Genomic DNA, 25501 nt, shown 5'->3' on the forward strand with positions numbered 1-25501 from the left:
AAATACAACACCCCCATTCCTTCCAGTGCTGCGGTGGAGAGACTTTTCTCTGTTGGAAAAGATGTGCTTAAGCGAAAGCGGGCAGGACTTAGTGACTCTCATTTTGAAATGCTCATGTTTTTGAAAGATGCGTAACAATAAATTTCCCTTAGAATGTGTTTTCTATAACGACGTTAAAATGACAGCGTAAACGAATGATAATATTCGTTTTCAAGGTCATTTTTGCATCACTAGGGACTTGAGTGTTTCCTAGTGTCATTTTAGACAAAAGTAGCGGAAGAAGTAGCGGTAGCGCGAGCTACTTTAGCCCGAGTAGCGATAGCGCGCTACTTTTGTAAATTGGTAGCGGGTAGCGGTAGCGCTCGCTACTTTGGCCCAAGTAGCGGTAGCGCGCTACTTTAAAAGTGGCGGGTGCCCACCTCTGACCAAGTATAAAGTACATCAGTGACATGCTTCTGGGGATTGGTTGATAGGATGGCTCAAGATCCACTGAGAGTAACCAACCTGAACAGACCGCGATCGACCGAGCTTTTATTGACGATAATCGAGTCTTCCTGGTTGTAGCCGGTGTAAGATGCAATCGCCACAATGACGTTGATTCCAGCAGGGAGCTCTCGGAAGCGGAGGTACTCCATGGAACGAGTTGTTACAAGGGGTTTCTGGGGGTAATACAAAACATGGGCAAGGGTATCCATCCTCACATGGAAGTTAGTGATGTAGACTCCCATGGCTTGCTTCCCCATGGCACTCTGGTAGGTGTTCCTCGGGGATTGGTTGTGATCAGGGAACGGGATGATAGAAGCGCATACTCCCAGGATCATAGCAGGGTGAATCTCACAATGGCTGTACGTGCTGCAGTACTGCTCCCCTTTGTCCTGAAGATCCTCAGGGAACATGGCTAGCATGATCGTCTCTTCCTCCAGAGGATCTATGTACTCCACCACTCCACTAGCCACCAAATCCTGCCAACTAAACAAAAAATTAACTTTCCATCAAAGTAAACCGCAAAGTAAGATCAGCTTTTCAATCCATTAATCACAGAAAAGTATCAATATGTTTGTTTAGTTGATATAACAAAATATTTGCATAAAAACTCATCAACTACATTAGTCTGTGGATTGTCTTCCGAGCCCTCAACTTATCATCACATTAGAACGCATATGTCATTCTAAAATTGTTAATTACACTAAGAGCTACCTGTAGTTGTTATACTCTTCTTTCAATTGGTCGATGTGGTGTTTCTTCAAGAGAAGTTTTTGATTCTCCACAATCAGGAGAGGTCGACAGATTCTTCCTGCATCCGTGTAGATCCGGATTTCACGTTCCCGGATGTCCCGCACCATTGACACTTCAGATACAATGATGTCCATCTGTCTTCGCAGCTTTCTCAGGGTGTTCATCAGTTGTTCAGGGTCACGATGAATTCCCACCCAACATCCATTCACAAAAATCTTTGTGGCGCTACAAACACAAATACACACTATACACTGTGTAGGGTGGGTCGCGAAATGGACTTTTTTACCAATTTGAAAACCTCAAATGAATATGTGAAAATAGGCCCGAAAAAATACTCCATGCCAAATCTGAGCTGATTTGGACCAGAAATAGCCTGCGAAAATGCATTTGAAATTTCCAAAAATATAGACTTTTGGGCGAAAATGGCATTTATTATTTTTTTATCCAGAACTTAAAAACAATTATTTTGTGATTCAATATTGGTGAAATGCATCTCCTTATACATTTTAGATACCACTATACCCTTTTCAAGGTCACAATTCACCTCATGATTATGTTAAAAACTACTTTAAAATGTGAAAAAATCGCTAAATTATGCAATATTGCATCATTCACAAAATTATACTGTAAGAGAGAGGTAGTGATAATGTAGACTGATTACAATGCTGTCAAAATTGAAAATAACCAGAAAAAATGCATGCCCGATTGTTGGTCCTTCTAGAAAGCTACCCTAGGCACAACTTCCAATATCTAAGGATATTTTGAAGAAAGTGAATCTCCTTAGGGAAAGATGCCTGGGGGATGGGGACGAAGAAGCTGTCTTTTCACAAATAATGTCAGATGTGAAATCAATTAACCTCAAAATCTGTACCAATATTCCACTAATTCCAGACAAGACTATGAAAACCAAATTGGTTAGGCTCCTTAAAGAATATGAAGATCTCAAAACAAACCATCTCACCAAGAAAAAACGGACTAACTTTACTTCAAAAGGACACAATTGTGGATGTGATATGAAAGCTCATATCAAATGCAAGTGCACAAAAGAGGATCAAATACCATTGATTGATCTGCATTTTGTGTGGGATCAGCGGTTAAGGGATAGTGGTCGCTCAAGTTCTCAACTTCAAAGTGTCGATCCAACTGGAACTGCAGCACTAAGAGAGCAAGTACGGAAACAAGCAAAGAAAGGATCTAGATCCGCAGCTGCACATTGCAGCACATTTGCCAGTGACATTCAGGGAGACTCTACTAATACTGATGATACCGATGACTCGTCGTCAATTGTTTCCTCTGTTACGTCTTCATTTGGGGATGTTGTTGCTGATACGCCAGAACTGTCAATGTCGAAAACGTATCAAGTTCTCGATTGGCTTTACAAAAGAAGATTTTTGAAAATACTGTACGCGAAAGTGAAAGATATGGTGTGCCCATTCGAGCAACAGCAGTGATATGTACCGCTCTCTTAGTTGATATCGGCATCGTTACGGAAGATGATACTTCACAAATAATTGATAGGAGTAAAATCCAAAGAGATAAGGAATATCTTAGAAATGAAAATGTGGATTGCAATTCCATCGCAGTGTGCCCGGCTTTGGTCCAGGATGTGTATTTTGATGGCCGTAAAGATCAAACACTTGTTCCACGACCAGGAAGCAGCGGCAAGGCAAGCACGTGGCCAAAGAAGAACATTATTCTGTAGTGAAACAGCCTGGTGGCAGGTACCTAACTCACTTCACTCCTCAAAGCGGACAGAGTAAGGACATTCAGCAATTCTTATCGACTGCCCTAAAAGAAAAAAATTGGCTGACCAGTTTGAAGTTCATCGGATGTGACTCAACAAATGTTAACGTTGGAATGCATGGCGGGGTTATCGCATTATAAGAAAATCATTTGGACCATCGGCTTGTCTGGCTGATATGTATGCTGCACATGAATGAGTTGCCATTCCGGCATCTTTTTATCAAACTTGATGGAGAAACTACCGGTGGTAGGTCAATAGATCATTCAAAGGACCTATTGGGCAGCTTTGTAAGTCTGCTGAATACCTACCTATCGATATCAATTTCCAACCGATCGAGAATGCCCCACCTATCCGAGAACTACCTCAAGAAATTGTCTATGATTTATCGGATGATCAACGGTATCTGTATGATGTTTGTGCAGCTATTCGAAATGGATCTGTACCAGCCCGACTAGAGAGCATCAATATCTGCCCCTTAAACCACGCTCGATGGTTGACTTTGGCCTTCATAGTTTGCCGGTTGTACGTTAGTGAACATGGTCGTGTTGGTAATGTGAAGGCCAACCTTGAGGCACTAGGGAGGGCCAAATTTTGTCGAAGCTTAATTCAAGAACCATTCATCCAATATCTGATTCGAAGAAGGATTTCATTTCATTTGTGCACCAATATGTTTCTATGTACTTCAGATTGAATGGTACAAAACTTCGAACAATTGAGAAAATGCTTTAAATGTGTGCTGCAATAAAGCATTTTATCAATTACTTTTAGCCTATACACACTAGTATACAGTATAATACACTGCAGTATACAATACACGTTATTTCAATTGTATTCGTCATCATGCACATTTGGCGTTTTTTTCACATTTTCAAACAAGTAGTTTTGAGACATAATCCTAGTTGAATTGGCCTTTAAAGGAGTACAATGATATCTAACTTGTATAAGGGCATGCATTTCATCAATATAGTGTGACAGAAATTTTTTTTCAAGTTCTGGAGAAAAAATGGTAAATGGCATTTTTTCCGAAAAATCAGGATTTTTGCGAAATTTCAAATGCATTTTTGCAAGCCATTCCTAGACCAAATGAGCTCAGATTTGGCATGGAGTGCTTTTTTGGGCCTATTTTCAAATAACCATTTGAGGTTTTCGATTTGGTGAAAAAGTCCATTTCGCGACCCACGCTACTACACAGGTACCGTAACCATACCATATAATAGTTGCTACAGTTAACCACAGTCACCACGGCGTACAGTACACAAAACTATGTGAAGAATTGGATTGCGATTATTGCCTCCACTGATGACAAAGAAAGTTCTTAACATTACACTGACTTGGCAATGGCGGAAGGAGAGATTTCCTCCAAGTTTTCCATCGACCACTCTTCAAGGAATTCTAAGATGGGACTCGGTTGAGAACCTACTGATATGTACGCCATCAGTGCCAGGTTCTTGACCAAGCCTACAGCATGGCCCTGAATGAAAACGAAAACAAATTGCAGCAACAATCAAATAAAACCTCAACACTTTGTCGCTTCCTACTCTGGAAATGTCAATAATTGCCAACTACGCCAGAGCAGCGTCCATTGATTACCTCAGGTGTTTCAGCGGGGCAGATCATCCCCCAGAGGGAGTTGTGGAGTTGGCGTGGCTTGGCCAGCTTCCCATCCCTCCCGATGGGAGAGTTGAGACGACGCAAATGTGACAGGGTAGACGCATACGTTAGTCGGTTCAAAACCTGCACAAAGCAAGGATAAAAGCCTGCATAAATCAAGGATCAACCATTCTTGTTAAATAAATAATTGCTTGATTGAACAAATCCAAGCCACGAAAAATTGCGCAATATAACAAATCAAGAAATCAACACAGCAGCTTCAACCTAAGCAACCGCACACAATTAAAATTAAGTTTTAAATAAAACAGCAATTCAGTAATAAGTACCTGTGACACTCCCGCTCTGGCTTGATGAGCCTTCTTCTGGTCACCCCAGTTCCCAGTAGCGAGTGAGTATTTAAGGCCGTCCGTGATTATTCGCGTCTTGATAGCAAGCTCCAAGTTAAAATCCTGACATATATTTCGTCATGAAGAAACAGCAATAACAAAATACGTCACGTTTCAGTCAAACACATCACAGAAAAATAATGGCAAACTTTTAAAATCTTTTCTTCCAGAATGGGTTGTTTTTTTGGATTGATTAAATCAAAAGACGTTTCACTTTAACATTTCAGATTAAGTAATGAAACAAAAATGTTCATTGCTATCAAGTAGCACCATGTCCTCCCAACAATTGAAAAGTGTGAGCATCAATTACATGACAACACAATAGGTAGCCACCCACCTTCCCACGATCAATGAACTTCTGCGCGTAAAGGCGAACTTCCTTCATCAGGTTTCGGAACAAACCACGAAACAGGAAAGCGAGGAGTGGACCAGCAAGGTCCAGCCGCTTGTTGCCATAGTGATCTCTGTCATCAAGCTCACGTCGTCCCAAAGCCGCTGATAGCAGACGATGAACCATGTACCTGAACACAAAAGTCGCGACGAGAATTAGTGAACAAAACAATGCCCCAGCGCCTTGTTGCAAACATCACGCTCTCACAGCGGATGAATGGCAGCAGAAGTCTCGTACCAACAAACTTTCAATGTTGTGACCGAATCAGAAAAGCTAAGTGGAACTTGTTTGAGGCCTGCAACAAACATACACACCCGAGGAAGTAAGCTTTCTTTGTCTCACAGAAGTCGCTGATACCGACGTGAGGTAACATCTCCTTCTGCAATATTTCACGAGCGTACTTTATGCGCTTCTCCTTAGTCACACCTGGCTTAGCTCCACGCGATCCAATGAAGTTCAAGGCCACATTCTGTTCCTGGATGACAAAGGCTTCGTCCAGGGATGGCTTCACCTGACCAACGTGTAAAGTTAGTTTCAATGTTGGCCCAGACTTTGACGCTCATGACCCTGGCATTGTTAAAGTTATTCTTGGTTGTACACTGACGAGTTGACAACCCACATGCAAATCAAGTGATTGAGCTACAAGATTAAAACCGCTTAAACACAACACACGAATCCTGAAGACTTCCAACACAACGATATAACCACGAGGATAAACACTGCAATGCTCTCGATCGTTTCACTTACAAATCAATGTAACTGAAAAAACTTTGCACTGGAAACACATAGGCTAAGGCCAAGAAACAACTCTATAAGTTTTGTATAACAATTTACGCCAAACAATGGTAATGAATTGACGTCAGTGAAAGAACCACTAAATCAATAATTTCTGCACATAAAAACTATTTCGATTTTGCACAATTAAGGCAATTTTAACTATGTCATATCTAAGTAAAATGAGTTTTGAAAAATGGATAACTAAAATGAAAATTTAAGCCTGCATTCAATCGTTTTTATGACACCTAATCTTAAATAAAAACTATGCATGAACGCATTGAACGGCTTGAGCGCCAAAGCCTGGAACAGGCATAGTATACAAAGAAGAATCTTAAATATGATTTAAATCTAGGGTCTCAAACACGCGGCTCGCTAGGACGTTATGGTGCGGCCCGCGATGCATTTTTGAACTTTCAAATAATTAAAAATCAATCTTATTCACTCAACAAGATAAAATTAACTTCAAAATTGCTCAAAAATTCTGAAAATGCTTATCAAACTCAATTGTATAATCACATATATCTTAAAATTTTAGTTTTAAGTATATTGCAGATTTAAAGTAATTCCTGATGAGGATACAAGTATGTGTCGAAAACGTTTGAGTTTATTTTAATTGTATTATGTTTCTTTGCGTAAATAAAATTACAGTCAAGACTTTTGAAATTTCAGGAAACGACAGCAAACCCTTTATCAATCCCTGTTCAGTGTGCACTCATATTAAGTAGGAAAGGTATTAGGTAGCGGTCTGCTACTATTGGAAGAATCCGTTTCAGAGAATCCGATTCGGAGAAATCCCTATTCGGAGAAAGCCTTTTTCGGAGAATTGTAAAATCACAGCGGCATATTATGTGCATTGCATTAGCTTACAATAGAGAAATGAGTGATCAATGATCATTGATCACTAGGGTGCCACAGGCGCCCTCATGTGGCCGAAATCACCTGAACTTTTTTTCTGGTGTGACATTTCACATATTAAGGCACTTTGCAAAGTTTGATTGAGATTGGACAAAAATTGGATGTGCAGATTGAAAACGAAAGTCTAAACTGAAATACAGTAAAATTAGGGGATTTCCCTAGTTTGAACATCAGTTTTTTTGCTATTTCTCATCTTTTTCTCAACATTGAAACAAGGTAAATTCAAGAATTAGGTTAGGAGACCAGTGCCAGTATGTCAAGATCTCAATTGAGGTCAAGCATGACAGCTCCGCGCCTGTTACATTGATTCACCATCTTGCAACATTGAATCAACATAGCTGGCTTGACCTCACTCAGGGTCTTGGAATAATGGCTTTAGTATTTCTTCTTCTGTTGAATCAGTATTGCAGCGCCCAGGAAAGCTTAGTATTAAACCCATACAAGTTGTGACTTAATCTGGGAGAATATAGCAGACAGCAAAGATAAGGCAGGTAGCCTACTGTAAGAAAGGGATTATGTTACCTTTGCTTCTTGCAGGAAAGGCTAATAATGTTGCAAAACCTATGGTTGTATTGTTTTTTAGGTTATTCTACTAATGATAATTGATACGGTAGTGCTTTTACAAATTGGTCTGGTTAGTATTACAATAATGAACAGCCAGTCTCAGAATGCTGAGAAACAGTATCTTCTTCTTTCTACTATTCCAACGAAAGATGATCAGAAAATCAAGGAAAGTAAACTGCCAACTTATCATCAAGTGATTTTAAGCTTTCTTGCCTGCAGGAGCTTGAATCTCAAAATCCCACGAAAAGGAAAATCCAAATATCAGTAGATGCAGCAAACGAGACAGTGAAGGACATCTTAACGTTTTACTACAAAGCTAATATTCCAACAATTCATCCAAAAAAAAATGCCTCAAAAAAATTCAATGTTTTCGAGATGAAATGAGTCTTATCTTCAAAATTCAGATCGAATACTTCCATAGGAGTGATGGAAAGCAATCGGAAAGGATTAAGGAATTTAAAAAGAAATTCAATTGACCTTTCCTTTCTGGCCTCGCGATGTAATGAAGAAGATGTCAATTGAGGAAGATAAAGAATTTTTGTGGAGCATGCAAACTACCAGAGAGGCGTCAATGGCAGGGAGAGACAATGCTTTGCGTAAAATGTTGAAACGAAAACATTCTAGAAAAGAAGCAGAAGTGCAAAGGAAAGAAAAAGAAATAAAACGTCAAGAGGCTGAATCCAGCAGCAAAAGTAACATTTTACTTTCTTCTAGCGATGATACCAGTGATGAAGTGACTGCAGTTAACACTGCCAAGCCTTCTACATCCACAGGAAGTAAAAGGAGTCACCGTCGAGTTGTAAAAACCGGTACCACAATATTTGTACCACACGACATTTTACGATCACCTGGTTTAGTGGCCACAAGTTTACTAAACAGAATAACACCAACTGCATTATCTGCAACACTACACTCGTTAATCAAGAGTTGTTCTGGTGAATCTATTCGCGTAAACTTAAACCACATGACGGCTCAAAGGTATAGAGTTGAAACGATTTTCAATATTTTTGAAGCGGTTAAAAAAGGTTGGATACCTCCTGAAGTTGGAACCATTTATTGGGATGGTAAAATGATGGAGTCACTAACAAACCCTAATAAGCAAGTTGATAAGCTTCCGATATTACTATCAGGTATTGGAGGCTCAAAACTGCTTAGTGTTCCTTATTTGCCTGCACAAACATCCGATCCAAAAGGAAAGCAAATAGCCAATGCAAGCATGGAATTGTTAAACAATTAGAACTGTACTGCATGTCTTGCTGCAATGGTGTTTGACACCACAAGTAGCAATACGGGCCACAAAACTGCGGCCTGTATCCAAACACAAGATCATCTTGGAAAAGACCTACTTTGGGCAGCATGCAGGCATCATATTGGGTAGATAATACTGACGCATGTTTGGGAAGAACTCAAAATAGAAAGCAGCAGTGGACCCAACATTTCCATATTTCAACGCTTTAAAAGCAATTTTCAAACTCTTTCTGATAGCGCATCAGGTTGTTTTCATAGGTTACATCAAAATCGCACGAGGAAATTGATCTGCTTGCCAGCAAGCGGGAAGAATTGTCTAATGCATGAAACCTCATATTTTAGGCATTTTTCATAAATTGTTGAACATATACAATTGACACATGGTCTGTACGATTGTAAATTAGTGAGTAAGTTCACCAGAAAGTATTCGAAGTTCAAATACTCCGTAACTGAGAAGAAATGTCTGAGTTTTGATGATTTAGAGAGGATTTTACTATTGAAATTGTGAAAATTTACCTTTAAAAACTTTAAACTTAATCTGCACGTCCAAATTTTATCAAAACTTATTGAAATTTCTCACATATGCTTTTTTTACCAAGTGTCACATTATAAAAAAAAGTTCAGGTGTATTGGACGCAATTTTAATTTTTGAGGGGCGCCTGTGGCACCCTATTGATCACCCAAATTAAAAGTTAGTTTTAACAATCTTGCTTAAGATTAAGGTGTTTTTATAGCCTACCTGATAATAGCATACGATACGGTAGAGTACTGTAATGAAGGAAACTGCTCGTAATTATGCAAACAAGTAACTTTTGTGTAAAATTTTACCTAAAAAATGAAATAAGAACACTGTAGTATAGTTACAAGTAAGCTACAAGTGGCATTTAGACACATTGGAATTTTCTAATAGTTGAGGATTCGAATATATTCTAAGTTTGCATACAGACGGCGACGCAGGATATATGTCAATTTTATGTGAGCAAACATTTTAATTTAATAGTTCAAAAATAAATTTAATTTGCTTTTTATTTTTCGCTATATTTCAATTCAATTTATTTTTCCTTGTTGGAATGCAAAAGAAACGATATTGTAGAATAAAACACAAAATTCTCTAAATAAACAGAAGGCGTCGTTGAATTTTTAAAAAATCTCCGAAAAAGGCTATCTCCGAAACAGATTTTCAAACCATCTTGGCTCTAAACAACTGGGCAATTGATAGGTTGTACTTGATAAGACATGGTTTGTAGAAGCAGCAAATGTTGAAAATAGAGTCAGTTTTTCACTTATGTTTATATGCACGATTGCACGTACACATTTGTCATTGTGACGTGAGATCATATCATCGACTCATTGTCTGATAAACTAATCTATTGCGCGGTTAACTACTAACTAGTTTTATTAAACATACATACCCAGAAGCCAGAACACAGACGACCTACAGGGTGAACAGAAAGTCCTTGGACCAACTTATAAACGTTTTTTCATAGAAAATACACAAAATTTTATCAAAAATGTATCACAATAAGAGCTTACAATACTAGGAATAAATTTCTTTATTTATTTTCGATGTGGCCGGACTTGGATAACCCTCTCAATTCTTTGTTGAAAGTCTTCAACTGAGGCACGTAGCTCATCCTGGAATATTTGGCCCAATTCCACAGGATTGATTGCTTCAGAGCATCAACACTTGGGTGAGCAACGGAACAGGCCTTTGCCTCCAATAACGACTACATGCGAAAGTCTATTGGAATTCAAATTAGGCAATGAGGGAGGCCACATTTCCTTGCTTCGGAATCTTGGAAGTTAACGTGAGCACCAGTCCTGAGTTTTTCTTGAGGTGTGGGATGGTGCACCATCTTGTTGGAATGTGAAGGACTGATGGGTTTCTTCATATCATCAAGGGCCAGAACCAAAATATCGTTGATATAGCGATCTGAATTGATTTTAACACCTGGTTCCACGAAAGTCAGAAGACACTTCCAAGTTTTGGAGGTGGCGGCCCACATCATGACAAAAGACGGTTTTTAAAGGAGGTAAACTGTTCTCACAGAATGTTTAATATCTGCTGAAGACTTTGCATGAATTCTTTCACTCTGACTATTGAACTGAGCTTCAGTTGTGAAGAGTTTTTCATCTGAAAAAATTGATCTCTTGCCCAGCCATGCCTGCCTTCAGTTCTCTGAGAAGAATTTGTGCTCTTTTAAGTTGCCTTTCCTTTTGAAGAGGTGTAAGGAACTGCCGCTTTCTCATCTTGTAAGGAGACAACCGAAAATCCTTTATCACAATGGTTGTCATTGAAGTGTTGCTCACATTTATGTCTTTGGCCATTTGACGGATGGATCTGTTTGGGTTTCTCTTCACCCTTTCTCGGACAGCCTTAACCACTTTCTTTATTGGAGCAGTACGAGGTCTTCCATTCCTAGGACGATCTTCAGATGTGCCAAGTTCCTTAAATCTATTCACAACATGGCAAACGGTGGATTTGGCAACTTTTATAAGCTTAATGATCTCAGAGTTGGTCTTCCCGGCACGATAGAGCTGAATGAAGGCTTTTCTGTGGCTCATTTTAGAACTTATATTTAATGCTTACAATTGGACCTAAATTTTAGAGAGTTTAGCAAGATATTCAGCATATTAAAAAGCATATAAGTGACATTCAACGTGTATAATCATAAAAGAAAAAAAAGTCCAAAAACTTTCTATTCACCCTGTAAACAGCAAAAACAAACTAACCCTGTGATAATGCAACAGCAACACCTACCATCTCCATCATTTCTGGGTCGTCAAAGTCATAGATGATGTGCTCCAAGATGTCACGATCTGATACAAAGCCAAGCGCTCGAAACACAACGATGATTGGGATTTCCTGCCGGATGTAGGGAACAATGGCCGTGATGCGCTGGCCGATGGCACTCTTCTTCACCCCCTGCCCACCCCTAGCGAGCATGTTCACCCACATTGAACTGGTCGGGCGGGAACTGTTCTCAAGACAGCTGCGAATCTCACTAGTGAAGGCATACTTGGAGTCTTTCTTTTTGAAGACATAGACAGTGTTGGCTGCCATCTTTTCTTGAGCAATCAACACCTACAAGAAGAGGATTAAACCGCATGACATAAAGAGTTTCAAAATCAGTTTGAGTTCATTATCATTAAGTTCATTCCTCTCGTCAAGGGTTGGAACCATACAAAGTTCGAGTTCACATCAAGCAATTATGGTAATTTTTCGATAAAGTTTCACAAAATAACAACAAACAGCACGCAAGCTATGTTACCTAGGATACCTGGAAACATTAATTCCTGAATTTCAATATTTTTCTAATCTCGCAAGATTATTCATCTCGAAAACTCATGAAATATGCGAGCAAACAAATGATGGAAAAGTTGCGTTAATCTCTGAAGCAGAGTTTCACAAATGTAGATACCATGGCGACCTCTAGTGACATACCATGACGTCATGTAAGATTTGAAGCGACTGAAGGCCTACTTGAAACTTGATGTCTGTGATAGGTGCTGTTTTAAGTAGTTGGCCTAAGGAGTGATTGATATGAATTACAGTATGAATCTTTAGTCTTTGTCTACATTTTGCCAATTTTAGGCTAGTGGTGATAGTTCTCATAAGGCATTTGAAAGGGAAATGAGTAACCATAGTTGGAGAGTAGCAATGAACTGCATTGACCTTACAGGCGACTATAGCTGTCCGCAGTTTTAATATTATCACTGAGCAGTTCAACTTGATATTATTTCTGACCACCAAAGCAACAAACTAGCTTAACTATGGTAGGCTACCGTGTGATCTAGCAGTTTAGCCTACTTTTTAGTTGCCTTTGTTTTCTAGAGTATGGTATATAGGCTAAACTTAATTATTTATTGTTATTCTTCATCAAGCAATGCCTTTGAAATGTTGCAGGCTATTGTAATCTCAATCGTGAATCAAATTATGCTTCAGCAGATAGCAGTCGTATTTCAGGTTATAAACTATTTCAGGATAAAAAAAAAGCTTGCTATACATTCAGCTCAGTCTCCTTTTTTATTTCTTCTTTTATGCTCATTAAAGTGATAATTCAAACTTCAAGATCAGCATCAAAACAGTGATTTCAATTTTTTCAGGTATGTTTTTACTTACAATACATAATACATAACAATAAAATTTGATTGCTTTGTGGGTAACCATGTAATGTTCAAAGCCATGTCCAACAAAAAACATGTTATTCACTGTGATAAGTTTGCTTCTTTGTTTGTATGATCAACTTTGTAGCAAATACTGCACAACATGGAGTATGGCTATCAATTTCAAATGTACCATCAAAGTAGTCACAGAGATATAGTAACAATGCTTCTGACATCAAGCTTATGCTACCAAAGCTCTACTGTTTCATGTGCAGCATTGAAAAGCATGATTGTTTTCACTGTAAAGATACCATTACTTAGGCTATTCATTTATTTGCACACTGTTGCCACTTAAACGTTGTTTACATCCTGTCTCGGAGGTGTTATTTAAACTTTTATATTGTTAACTGACTTTTGTACAAGTAACTTCAATTCGTATTGCAATCTTAGGAGCGCCATCTGTCAGCTGGTACTGCAATAGCTGTGGGTGCAAGCTGTATTGAACTACGTAATGTAATTTTGTTAAGAAGTTATGTTACAATCAGCGGAAGATTCAAGCAATGGCTGATCCAGAAAGATACGATCGGTACAACAATCAGTGACTTATGCTACAATCAGTGGCAGATCCAGAAGGGGACGATTGGGGTGATTGCCATAAAAAAGTAATTTAATTTTAAACCATAAAAAAAAACTTTAAAATAGTAACCCATAGAAAAGTAACCTTGTTCACGGTGGATTTGCAAAGTCGGAATAATGTAGACCTATACATTATTGTTGATTGTTGATATCGCCCCCCCCCCCCCCTCACAGCAAGGCTATTTGCTGTATCCACTCCTGGCCAGGGCTGCGATTTTTGCCTTTTTTGGCGACAACGTCGCTCGACACGCGCCGTCACTATTCGACAAACGCCATGCCTTACGGAAAAAAACTAAAAGAGGACTAAACGTCGTCACGTCGAGGACCAATTGGGGGGTCATCACGTGATGCAATCATAAGAGTGCCGTTTACGTAAATATCCTTGCACCAGGTACTTCAAGGTAAGGTCTAAAAGCGACGCTTCACGCGAGAAACTCCCAAGGCGTCTGCGCCGCCATTTTGAACACTGCTGGAGAATGCTTTGATCGAAGTTCTAACGCCTGGCATCAAACATTTTGCCAAACACGTTTCGTGCTATTCGACACAAAGGGTTTCTTTTATAGATGAAATAACCTAGGCTACTTTTAGTTGTCAACGTCTATGCCAGTTTGTCTTTCACCGTTTGAGCAAATTAACAATATTGGTCAGTTAAAATGACTGTTGGATACTTGTCACAAAAGTTTTTCAAATGTAGAAAACAGCCTAGTTTCCGACCAGACGTTCAGAAATACACATGAAAAAAGCCGCTATTTTTATGGAAAAGAGTTCTCTTCCACAACATTTTGAACACTGCAGGAAAATGCTTTGATTGAAGCTCTAACGCCAGGCATCAAACATTTCGACACACACGTTTTGTGCTATTCGACATAACGGGTTTCTTTTACTTTTAGTTGTCAACGTCTATCATTCAGGTAAACTTCCGGCTAATAGCGTTTAGTAGCCTAACATCGCAAAGCATTCTCAATTTTGAACATGTTTAATTTAATAGTGGTAAGCAAAAGCATGCTTAATAAAATGCGCCTACTACGTTTTCACGTTTCAACAATAAAATTTTATAGATAAGCCCGTTCAAGCGCATAAGGAACAACGCATCGATACATTTTTTTCTCGACGAGACAGTGATAACGTTTCTAAGTTTGCCCAAGCACAACCAACAAGCAGTTCAAGTTTGGTCGGTGAGCTTCCATCTGCAAATATAAGGTCAGGCCCTGGCGATGGCACCGCTTCACTAGATGTTCAAGCTCACCAGAAATCAGGAAGTTGAAACGCCCTCTCATGCTGAAGTACCACCAACAATCAAAAGATCTAGGTCTGAAGTTGGAACGCTCTCCAACGAGTTACGAGACTGATAGTGGACTGGTGGTGGAACAAGGTGATGCTTGGAATATTACGGAAATCTGCCACAGGCCAATCAGACACTGTTCCCTCCACAATTTTGCCAATTGGCTTAGAGAATGCATCTGGGCTTTGCGTCGAACCATCCAACTCTATAAAAACATGACGTCGTGGTAGTTCACATTAGGGACAGTAGAATATCGGGACGACTCGCTTCAATGATTTTTTCTGACATGTGGACAGCTGGAGGGTCAGTGCGAATTCAAAAGTCAAAATTAGCAGTGGTGCAAAAGCTTTTCTTCGCCATTTCATAACCAAACAAATATTTTCAGCAAATAAATTTGTAGGTTTTGCTTAAATTTTATTGAGCTTTCCTTGTGAAATCAGCCTACTGTGTTCTCAACATGTGTAAGTAAGCATTTAAATGAAATTTAAACCTGGGTAGGTTGCAGTCAAGCCTATATTTAACAGGGTTGAGAAAAACCCGGGTTTTTTTAAAAAGCCCAACCAGCATGGTTTTTTTTTTAAAAAACCCGGGTTTTTTGGTTTTTATTTAAAAAAGATGCAAAAAAGGTAGATTTATGCTTATTTCACCTCAAATACTACTTTTTACCAATGAAATGCCTCTCACTCACAGTACATGCTGGCATAACTCAATAAAGTAATGCACTAGGGCTGTTTAATTATGAGGCCTTCTTGCATAAATGAGTTTTAGTGTACGATAGTACATAGTGGCATTACTTGATTTTTGTGTACAGAAATATCCACTGTGTTTTCAATTTATCCTTGGAAATTTCCTTCACAATCACATCCTCAAGTCCTAATTAGTTAACAGCTTGAAGGATAACTTAGCCAACCTTTTGTGTTGTTGCCTACCAGCAAGCTGTATCAAATTGAGAATGTAATTTATTGTTCAGTTTCATGTTTTAGTTTCGACCATCAAAGCAAGTAGAAACAATATCACTTGCCATAACATAGCAGGGGTTAGGAAAAAGGTAGAAGCGACAAAACACAAATGTTAAAGTAGCCTATGACAAAATGCAAGGATTTTGCCATGGTTGATGTGCCTTTTTTGTAAAAAGCAACAGTGTATCTTTGTTGTTGCAGCATATTCTTGTTATCAACATGCTAATACAGTGTTTTTTGTGAAAGTTTGTTGACATGGTAAATACTTGCTGTGTACCAGGGTGTAAAAGTGGGTACAAATCATCGAAGAATGTTGAGAAATTAAGTCTATTCAGGTTTCCTAGACTTCCTTCATTAAAAAGCAAATGGATTGCAGCTATCCCACGTAAACATTGGAGTGTGACAAATTATCACCGAGTATGTGCATTGCATTTCGACAAACATGATTATCAGATTACTTCTACTGATAATAAAGTCAACCGACGTAGTTCCAGACAAAAGCAAGATTTACAAAAACCTTGTTTAAAAACAACTGCCGTACCACACATTTTTTTAGGTTTACCAAAATATCTGTCATCCAACACAGATCCTGGAAGAAGCACTGCATCAACATCTTCTGCACGATTGACGAAACAAAATGACAAAGTTTGAAAGTGCCACTAAATTTTTTTTTACTTTAGATGAAATTGAAGACTTTGAAAATTTAAAAAAGAAGGTAAATGACATGGTGTTACCAGATGGATATATTTTGCAAATTCAGGACACACAAATACTTTTTCATCTGATTGATTGTACTGATACCCCAAAGTTACTTGCCTCTGTCATTGTGTTTCAGGATTTGTTAATTTCGGCATTTGTTTCTGCAGTTAAAGTTGCTGGTTACCGCTTTGAACATTTGCTAACGCAAGAACACATCAAGAGCTATACTGCATTGAGCAATGTTTTGGCTCATTGCAAAGCTTTAGCAGACAAGAGTACCGTACTTGTCAGCAGGAAAATTGCATTGAAACAGCAGTTTGTTTACTGAATCAACATGTGGCTCAATCTTGTTGTACTGAAGACAATGATACATTTAAGAATGCATTATTGCTTTTTTTGATCGAGCAATTACAGCTGCTCTCACGAAAAAAGGAGGACGAAGGTATTCAAGCAAAACTACAACAATGGCATTCTTGTGGCAAATGACCAGCACAGTCTTGTACCAAAAATTAAGTTAAGTTTTCATTCTTCTGCTGTTAGTAGACTTCGTGTATACTCTAGTGCAGTGGTTCCCAACCTGGGGTTCGCGGGCCCCTTGGGGGTCCGCGAAATAGCATTTGGGGGTCCGTGATTACCTTGATGAATTTTGGAAAAAAACTTTGTTCTATATGCACGGATTGAGCACCAGCTATGCTCGGGAACAAACCTGGATTTGCTGCTTTAATAAAAAACGAAGCTCCTCGCGTGGTTGTTACCCATTGCTTCTTGCACAGGTTTCTTCTTAGCAGCAAAAACTTTACTAGCGATTCTCAAAGAAATTCTGACAAATTGCGTAAAAGTCGTTAATTTCATCAAAAGCAGAGGTGTAAACCACCGTACTTTTAAGCGCTCTGTCAAGAAGTAGAGTCAGATGACAGAGTAGGCCTTGTATCATTCTGAGGTACGTTGGTTATCTAGAGAAGTTTTAAAACGACTGCAGCAGCTAAAACATGAGGTATAACTCTTTTGAAAGCAAAAGGAAGTCCCCTCTCAAAATTGTTCGAAAGTAAAAGTTTTCTATACGGCATGGCCTACTTAGCCGATATTTTCGTCATATTAACAATGTTAATCGTGGCATTCAAGGACCAGGTGTGACAATAATTGATGCAGCTGAAAATCTGAAAGCGTTTTTAGCCAAGTTGCCGGTTTAGAAACGCAGATTGGAAGCAGGTAATTACGCTTACTTTCCAATGTTAGAAGATCTTATCTTGATGGATGAAACTCAAAGAGAATGTGGTGATATTTCAAAAATAAAATTTGGTAACGGACAGACATTGATGCGAAAATCTTTAAATTTGAAGACCACAAGAGCCCCAGCTCCGCAATATTCAGCGTGTTAAAACTACTAAGTATGATAGTTTGTGTAGGAAAAAAATTTGGGTCTGGTTTCAGTATTACCTTAGACCATTGAAATAAAGTAACGGACAGACAGATAAAATTGAGAAAAACCACTAGTCAGCCTTCACATGCACTTTCTATCTAAATTCAGCTCCCAAACCTATCTCCTTTAAGATAACGTCTAGTTTTAACTGCTATATTTATGCTGTTTTTCATTACACCTCTGAAACCTGGAATATCTCAACAAAAATGGCTGAAAAAATTTGAAATGTGGTAGAATGCAAATGAAATGTGGTAGAATACTTCCGTAGAATGCAACGTATTTCATGGCTTGCAAAGAAAACAAAATAATAAAGAAGTTTTACACCAAGTGAACCAAACGAAATCTCTGTTAAAAAAATATGAAAACCAGACAATATAAATTTCTCGGCCATGCAATAAGAAAGCAAAAACTGGAGCATCTTTCTTTAACTGGTAACATTTTTGGAAAGCGGGCACCTGGCAGACAAAGACAAACACATCTGAAACAGTTTAACAACAAGACGAAACAATCATCCACGCAACATACAGTACAATACGAATCGAATATTTGATCTAATTATTTATCTGAGGCTGCCGATGCCTGGTTCAGGCAAGGCAATTGAAGAAGAAGATTGATTGTTAGATACCTTTGAGATTGCAGTAAAACTGCTACTGAGAAATATTTATGCTGTTTTGTGATAATTATAAACTACAATTTTCATCCGTGACATGATTCATTTTAACCATGACTCAAGATTCAAATCTTCAATGGCTTATGGTCTTGTGTAACATAATATTTGGTATCCTTTTCGTATATTAATTCAGAGTAAAACTTGAAAAAAGAACTCACTCTCTACATGTCAAAATGGAAATTAATCTTATTTCTGAGCATGAACTCTGCTTGATTAATCAAAATTTTGCACCGCATTGCAAATTTACATTGCTGTTTTTACTTATTTTAGGCGATCAAAGTTATTTTTTAAGTAAGAGCTTCAGTGACATTGAGTGTAATTGGTGTAAACTGGTAAATCATCTAGCCTGCTGATGTTTTTCTTGCTAATTGATGGTCCGGTTGTCACTACGACATAATTTTATTTTATTTCTTTTCAAAAAGTGCAAGAGTTTTGCAAAGCACTGGTTGTGGAGTGTACTTTACAAAGAATTTATTGTAATGTAAGATTTGAATGCAAAGTCATCATGTATTGTAAATAATCCAATCAAGATAGGAAAAGTGCTGCTATCTGCATAGAGCACATAACTCATTAAAAATTATTTTATTCCATTTTAAAAGCAATGCTTTCCACTAAATATTGAAAAGATAATTAAGATCAAAACGATCATTAAAGGGCAATGTAGTCAAAACTACATCGGCCTTCAGTCATGTCTTAGGATCACACGTTGGCAAGGCCTGTATAATGTATACGTAGAATGGGTCTGCTACTATTCGGCTAGTCCAATTCGGCTTGTCCAATTCGGCTTGTCCGATTCGGCTAGTCCGATTCGGCTAGTCCAATTCGGCTGCAGTCTTTTTCGGCTGGTATGTTGGATTTACTTAAGGATTTTGTTGGATTACAGAAGGATTATGGTTGGATTTTTAAAAATTTGCCAAATAGGAAACTAGCCGAGAAAGACTGTACCCGAATAGAGAACTAGCCGAATCGGTCTAGCCGAAACGGGCCATTCCGATGTAGAATCGTAGATCGCTATGGTAAATACAAACGACCTGTTTGTGATCGTTTATATCTACATTTGTGAGGTCTTCTTCTTCATCGTGTGTCACACGGCCGTAGCCCAAAGCATCACGCAAGCTCTTGCTCTATCGTTGAACTCGGCCAAATCCTGTGTAAGCAACGATCAAAATGCTGCTTAAAGCGAAATTCAATCTATTGAAGCAGAGGTCTGTGTAAATGCAAGTTTTTGTTTCGCTTTCACCTCGAATTGAAGCTATTGGTGAAGAATTTAACTTTGTTTCATTTCCAAAATCATTCGAAAACTAAAATATCATTTCAGTTTATTCATTCCCTAAAAATGGCCAAACTTAGACCACTTGCTTGTCGTATCCAAGGCTTATGCCGGGTGGTTAAACATTTAGATAAGTGGATGACTGGACGGGAAGTAACGAAGCCAATCTGAATGTCCACATTCAGACGTGCCTTTGAGTGTCTAACTGTCTACCCAGACAGAGCAACATGCTCTTTGAAGTGTCAAACCGACATCATTTGAATTTAGAGTATCATACCAGGGCTCTCACAATTCGGCCATGCAGCCAACAGCTTGAAGTCGAATTCGATTTGTCAAATCTCGCCAATAAAATCGAAAACCTTGATTACAGTTTTGAGGGATTATTGTTTTTGCAATAAAAGGAAAATCAATAAAATGTTCTGTTTAGTTGTTTCCTTAACATGATATGGGTGAAATCATGCACGTGCGCAAAACATACTTCTACAGGTCATATTTTCAAAACGTTCAACTGCAAAGTGTCATATTTACTTTTTCTGATCCATTTATGATGAAGTAGCCACCCGGATCAAGAGGACATTCGTTGAGTTCAGTGAGATCACGATCTGTGAGTCCGCTGAGGAGACAGTATGTAGAACGAAGCATAATCGGAATTTTTCCAATGAAGGTTTTTGGATGCTGTGATTCCACAGGTGGGCTCTCATGCTTCACGACGGTTTTAGTGATGTCAACGTACAACGGTGCAGAGTATGTTAGGTTACGCAATCTGAAACATACCTGCACTGCAAAAGCAGTAGCACATGACCTTTCCAAAAATCATACAAGATGCTGTCACATTTGCCCGACCACAACAGTTACACAATAAAACACCTATAATACAAAAAGTATTGTATCCTCTATTTAACCAAGAAAATATTTTTTTCAAACAAAGTAACTTCTTTTGAAGTTATCTAGTAGCCTAGTGGTTTTGCACCTGGGTTTTTTTTTTCGCTGAGACTTTTCGGTCATTTGTCCGAAATAAATTGAAAAATTCGGTCATTTTTTATTTATTTCGGGCATTTTTTCTCATGAAAATATTTCCTTTCAAGTAGCTGATACAAACTAAAATTTGCACTTCCTGACTACCTACAACATTAAGTTTCGCTGAGAACGTTGCTTTTTTCGGACATTTTGACCGAATTGACTATATTTTTTTCGAACATTTTGCTAAAAAATCAGTCAACGATCGATAAATGACCGAAAAAAAAACTCAGGTTTTGCATCAAGGTGAGATTGAAGTGTTTCTTCTGAAATTTACACAATGTTAGTAGTCAAAAAACAGCAAGCATACTTTTGGGTCAAAATTATTTTACGATTTATAACATTATAATTGAGCAAAATTAACTAAAAATGCTTTTGAGAATTTGGGAGTAGCACTGGAGCAAATTATGTTAGGTGTTGCAAAACTTTATTGGAAACATAATAGCAGGCCTCGAAATTCACGGGGGACATGTCCGCCGTCACAGCATGTGATGTCCGTGGGAAGTACCATCTAGATCGATCATATTTGTCCGCCGAGAAATAACGCAGGAACTAGCGATACAAATCGTCATTGCATAGCACTAACAATTGTTGCAAGAATATAATTTGCGCTGAATAGCGTGCATCTAGAAAAAGTTAATACTGTATCGGTGTATCCCTTAGCTTCCATTCGAAAAGAAAAACTTTCGATTTTTACGTTGCTTCAACGATTGATGACATTGAATCAGTGTAACAAAGGCGGATTCTTCCCTAAGAATGGGTGGGAGTACCGGTACTTCTACACTAATCACGCGCAACAGTTCAAGTCTTTTGTCACAATGTCTGGCTTTGATCTCCGACCGAGTAATATTGATAAGGCAAGGTTGGTTACAAAGTTAGATTATACGAGTAGGCTACTACAGCAAGTTGCAGCAAAACTTAAGTTTTGGTATTACAGTAAGAAAGAAAAGGCCCAGGGAAAATTCTGAAAGTGAGAATGAGGGCGATGAATCTACAACTAGGAAATTTAGTAGTGATAGACGCATATAATATATTAAAGGAACAACGAACGTAAGGATTAGTTCTGTCAAAGATCACAACACATCGTTTACCCCACAAGCCATTAATTTCCGATCATCAAGGCCCTCGACAATATGAGTGACAACAAAAAAATCAAAATAAAGAGGTTGTTTGAAATCTCAAAATTTACGCTCTTCCCTCAATTAACCAGTCTGAAGAAAAGACACGGAGTAGACCTCGGTATTACGTATTTTAACGGCAAGCAATGATCGCGTGGAGATTGGCGCACGTCTTTGAAGGGCGATATATAGAAATTTGTTTTTCGTCCCGGACATATTCGAAATTATAGCCGCCTTTTCGGCTAAACACGGTTGAAAGTAACGCGAGTGGCGTGAAATCTGTCTTGTCGCATTTTGCAAGCGAAAAAAGACTTTGACGCATGCGCATCGTCTATCACGTGACTATCACACGCTCTCGCGGGTCCAACGGCCAGTCCTGCACCAGGGATGCCAGGTTGGCATTTTTAATGCTAAATTTCACAAATTTCTCTCAAGAATGAAGATAGCTAGGTTGTGCAATAGCAGAAAATGTAGGCTGAGCTTTGTCGCAGTTTTATCCATTTTTTACCGAATCGATAGGCGCCTAAGCCGTGGGAGCAGGGCCGTAGCCAGACCGCAGAGCAAGGGGTAGCCATACCGCAGAGCAAGAGGGGAAAACGTTTTTTTAGGGGGGAGCCGAAAAAATTTATATGGGCAAAAATATTATTATTGTAGCTGTTGCCCGAGAATGTTGAGATTTTGCCAAGAGGGGGCAAAATTTTTTTCAGGGGGGCGGCCCCCCTGGCTACAGGCTTGCGTGGAGGCCAGGCCCCCACGCATATTTCTGTGTGAGGGCAACTTTTTATGCTGTATTGATACATAAAACAATAGATGAACTAGCGATCGGCAGTAGGAAAACACTTTTTGAATGCAAACCGCAACAGCTTTGTGATAAATAATCACTAGAACAAGTTGCGATGCTACAATCCAACACCAGACAACAAAATCTGTCATTTTTACATTGATTTAATGTCGGCAGACGTTGAATCAATGTAAAAATGACTGATTTTGCTTCCTGGGACATAGCAAAAATCTACCATTTTGTGTCGATTCAATGTCATCAGATGTTGAATGCACCCAAAAACAACATAATTTGCTACGTAGACGGAGCGTGCGCTTAGCTTTATGCGCTTGCAAACATACTCGATGTCGCTTTCGAGTCGAAACCTCTGCACTCTGCAGTGAAATGTTGCGGCAGTGAATCGCTCGCTGTGAAAATGAACTTTTGGGATGAACTTTTGGTGAAGTGTTTGGGATCCCAGCAACCTCGGCTCCAGCGGAGCAATCATTTTCAAAAGCTGGCCTGACCGTCACGAAACTGAGATCCCGACTGACGGGTGACCATGTCGATCAGCTTGTCTTAATAAACACCAACATGGGCCTGGAGCTGTAGACGTTATTTTGTGTTCTTTTTTCGCAAATTTTCATGGCTTTTATTCGCGTTTTCTAGCGAATTTTCATGTCGTTTCTTTCAATAAAATCACATTTTGCAGTTTGGTGAATAGTTGTGATATTCGAAATCGAAATTCGGAAATCGAAAATAAATTGAATTTCGAATATTCAAATAATCGAAATTGAACACCCCTAGCTGATTATAACCCCGAGCCTGCCGTGATCTCGTGGAATACTGATGTTATTTTGGAGAGGCAACCGCATCACGGAGAGAGTAAAAAATAATTGCCCTTTTCTAATGTTTTGTTTATTCCTTTCGTCACTTTCGCTCACATGACACGCAAAAAGAAACCTAACGAAAAAAGCGTAGTAAAGCTTTGCACATCAGAAAATAGTAGCGTTACGCGTTAGTGTAGAAGTTTTAAGTATTTAAGTAAGTGATTAAGTATGACGATCGACGTTAAAACTGGTGTGTCCGCCATGAGACTTAATTTGTCCGCCGAGATAGCTGATCAAACCGGACACGTTTGTCCGCCGTTAACAAAAACGAATTTCGAGGCCTGTAATAGTGATGTCGCGGGCAGAAAAAAACTATCTGCTGCATGTAAATTAATCCAGTACATGGCTATTTAGTCAAAATAAAGCCCTAGCCATCAAAATAAAAGCTATCCGCGTTAGACATACAAAAAATCAGCTAGAGTAGGCAGCAAAAATGCTACTAAAATTAAATATTTACACAAACACATAAAACGGCACCTTGCTTCATTGGGCATCATGGGACTTGGGGCTCCATCTTTTTCCCAATGTGTTGGCTTTGACAAATAAATTTGTTCAAACTTCAATAAATATTTTGTCTAGAAAGAATAAAACAAGACAATGAAATAAATGCCTAAAGAAACACTATTCAAATAGAATAGTCAGTATTATAAGAATAGATGACATTTCATACTAAAGCACACCAGTAAGACAGTAAGTGACTGGTGACTTAAACAATGACAAATGGAACAAAGAACCTGCGATGGTTATTGAGAGTTTACAGATGTGAACACCAGAATGCAAAAACTACACATGTAATAAAATAACTCAAATGAGACATGCATAATAAAAACACATCACCGGTGTTATGGTTTCTGTGGATGTGTGCTGAGCTTCAGCTTGTAGTTCAATAACCGGAGCATCTTCTACAATTCGTTGCACTGACATTTGAATGAATTCATCAAACGAGTCAAGCTGCTGCCTGACTAAACCCTTTTCATCAAAATATGAACTGCAATTCAAATTATAATGTTGCATGACCATGTGACATCATAAAGGCACTGGTCATCAATATAATTGTTTCAAAACAGAGAGAAAAATAGTAAGCAACTTTCCTACCTATTCACAACTTTTTAAAACGAATCATATGACTCCAACTTGAATGATTAAACTGAAATCCATATATCAAAACTTCAAGTCACGTGACAACTAAAATTGTTTTATGGTGTTGTGTGCTTTGGCACTGGCAGGCTGTTGATTCATTTGTATGGCAGACAGATTTTGCACAGTTTAATATTAAAAAAATAAGCTGAACTACAAGATATTTACAACCTGATGACGATCCAACATGCTTCCTGCCACAAATCTGGAGATATCTCTTCCTCATCATCATCTCCATCCATTCCAATATCTGCAATATCAATTAATTGCAGTAGAGACATTTGACGACTAACAAACCCTTCTGGTTCAGAGAACCTAATCCAAGTATTTTTTTTCTTTTTTGTGACACTGTGTAATGATTAAATGTTAAGACATAGGCTGCTCATTATGCCTGAAAATTTACTCGGTGATGATTCTGCAGAGAAACTAAGAGCAAGCTGGGTTTCGGCTTGAAAATCCACCGTACATCAGGTCACACTCTTGACCCAAAGCATCGAGGACTACTTTGAGGCAAAAAAGATCGGCGCTGTCTTTCTAGATCTCACAGCTCTTCCTACGACACCGTATGGCATCGCGGCCTTACTTGCAAGTTGCTTCGCTTGCTTCCTAACCGACATAATTATGGTTCATAATCATTATGGAACTTGTCAAGAATCGAAGCTTC

At 38.7% G+C, this 25501-nt stretch overlaps 1 protein-coding gene across 1 annotated transcript in view; it reads right to left on the reverse strand.

The window, feature by feature from the left end:
- The window catches only part of LOC145766195 (DNA-directed RNA polymerase II subunit RPB2), a 71004-nt gene that overhangs the window by 27029 nt on the left and 18474 nt on the right, over positions 1-25501 (reverse strand). The window contains exons 2-13 of the mRNA XM_082577858.1: positions 25009-25087; positions 24538-24688; positions 24178-24275; positions 20444-20678; positions 11634-11957; positions 5683-5879; positions 5315-5498; positions 4918-5040; positions 4571-4714; positions 4312-4451; positions 1198-1461; positions 505-969 (exon numbers count right to left, since the gene is read on the reverse strand). Coding sequence (XP_082433984.1) covers positions 505-969; positions 1198-1461; positions 4312-4451; positions 4571-4714; positions 4918-5040; positions 5315-5498; positions 5683-5879; positions 11634-11957; positions 20444-20678; positions 24178-24275; positions 24538-24688; positions 25009-25087 — 2404 coding nt within the window. The remainder of the gene's footprint in view (positions 1-504; positions 970-1197; positions 1462-4311; positions 4452-4570; positions 4715-4917; positions 5041-5314; positions 5499-5682; positions 5880-11633; positions 11958-20443; positions 20679-24177; positions 24276-24537; positions 24689-25008; positions 25088-25501) is intronic.

This window comes from Aplidium turbinatum, chromosome 3 (assembly GCF_918807975.1).
Source record: "Aplidium turbinatum chromosome 3, kaAplTurb1.1, whole genome shotgun sequence".
In the NCBI taxonomy this organism is placed as follows: Eukaryota; Metazoa; Chordata; class Ascidiacea; order Aplousobranchia; family Polyclinidae; genus Aplidium; species Aplidium turbinatum.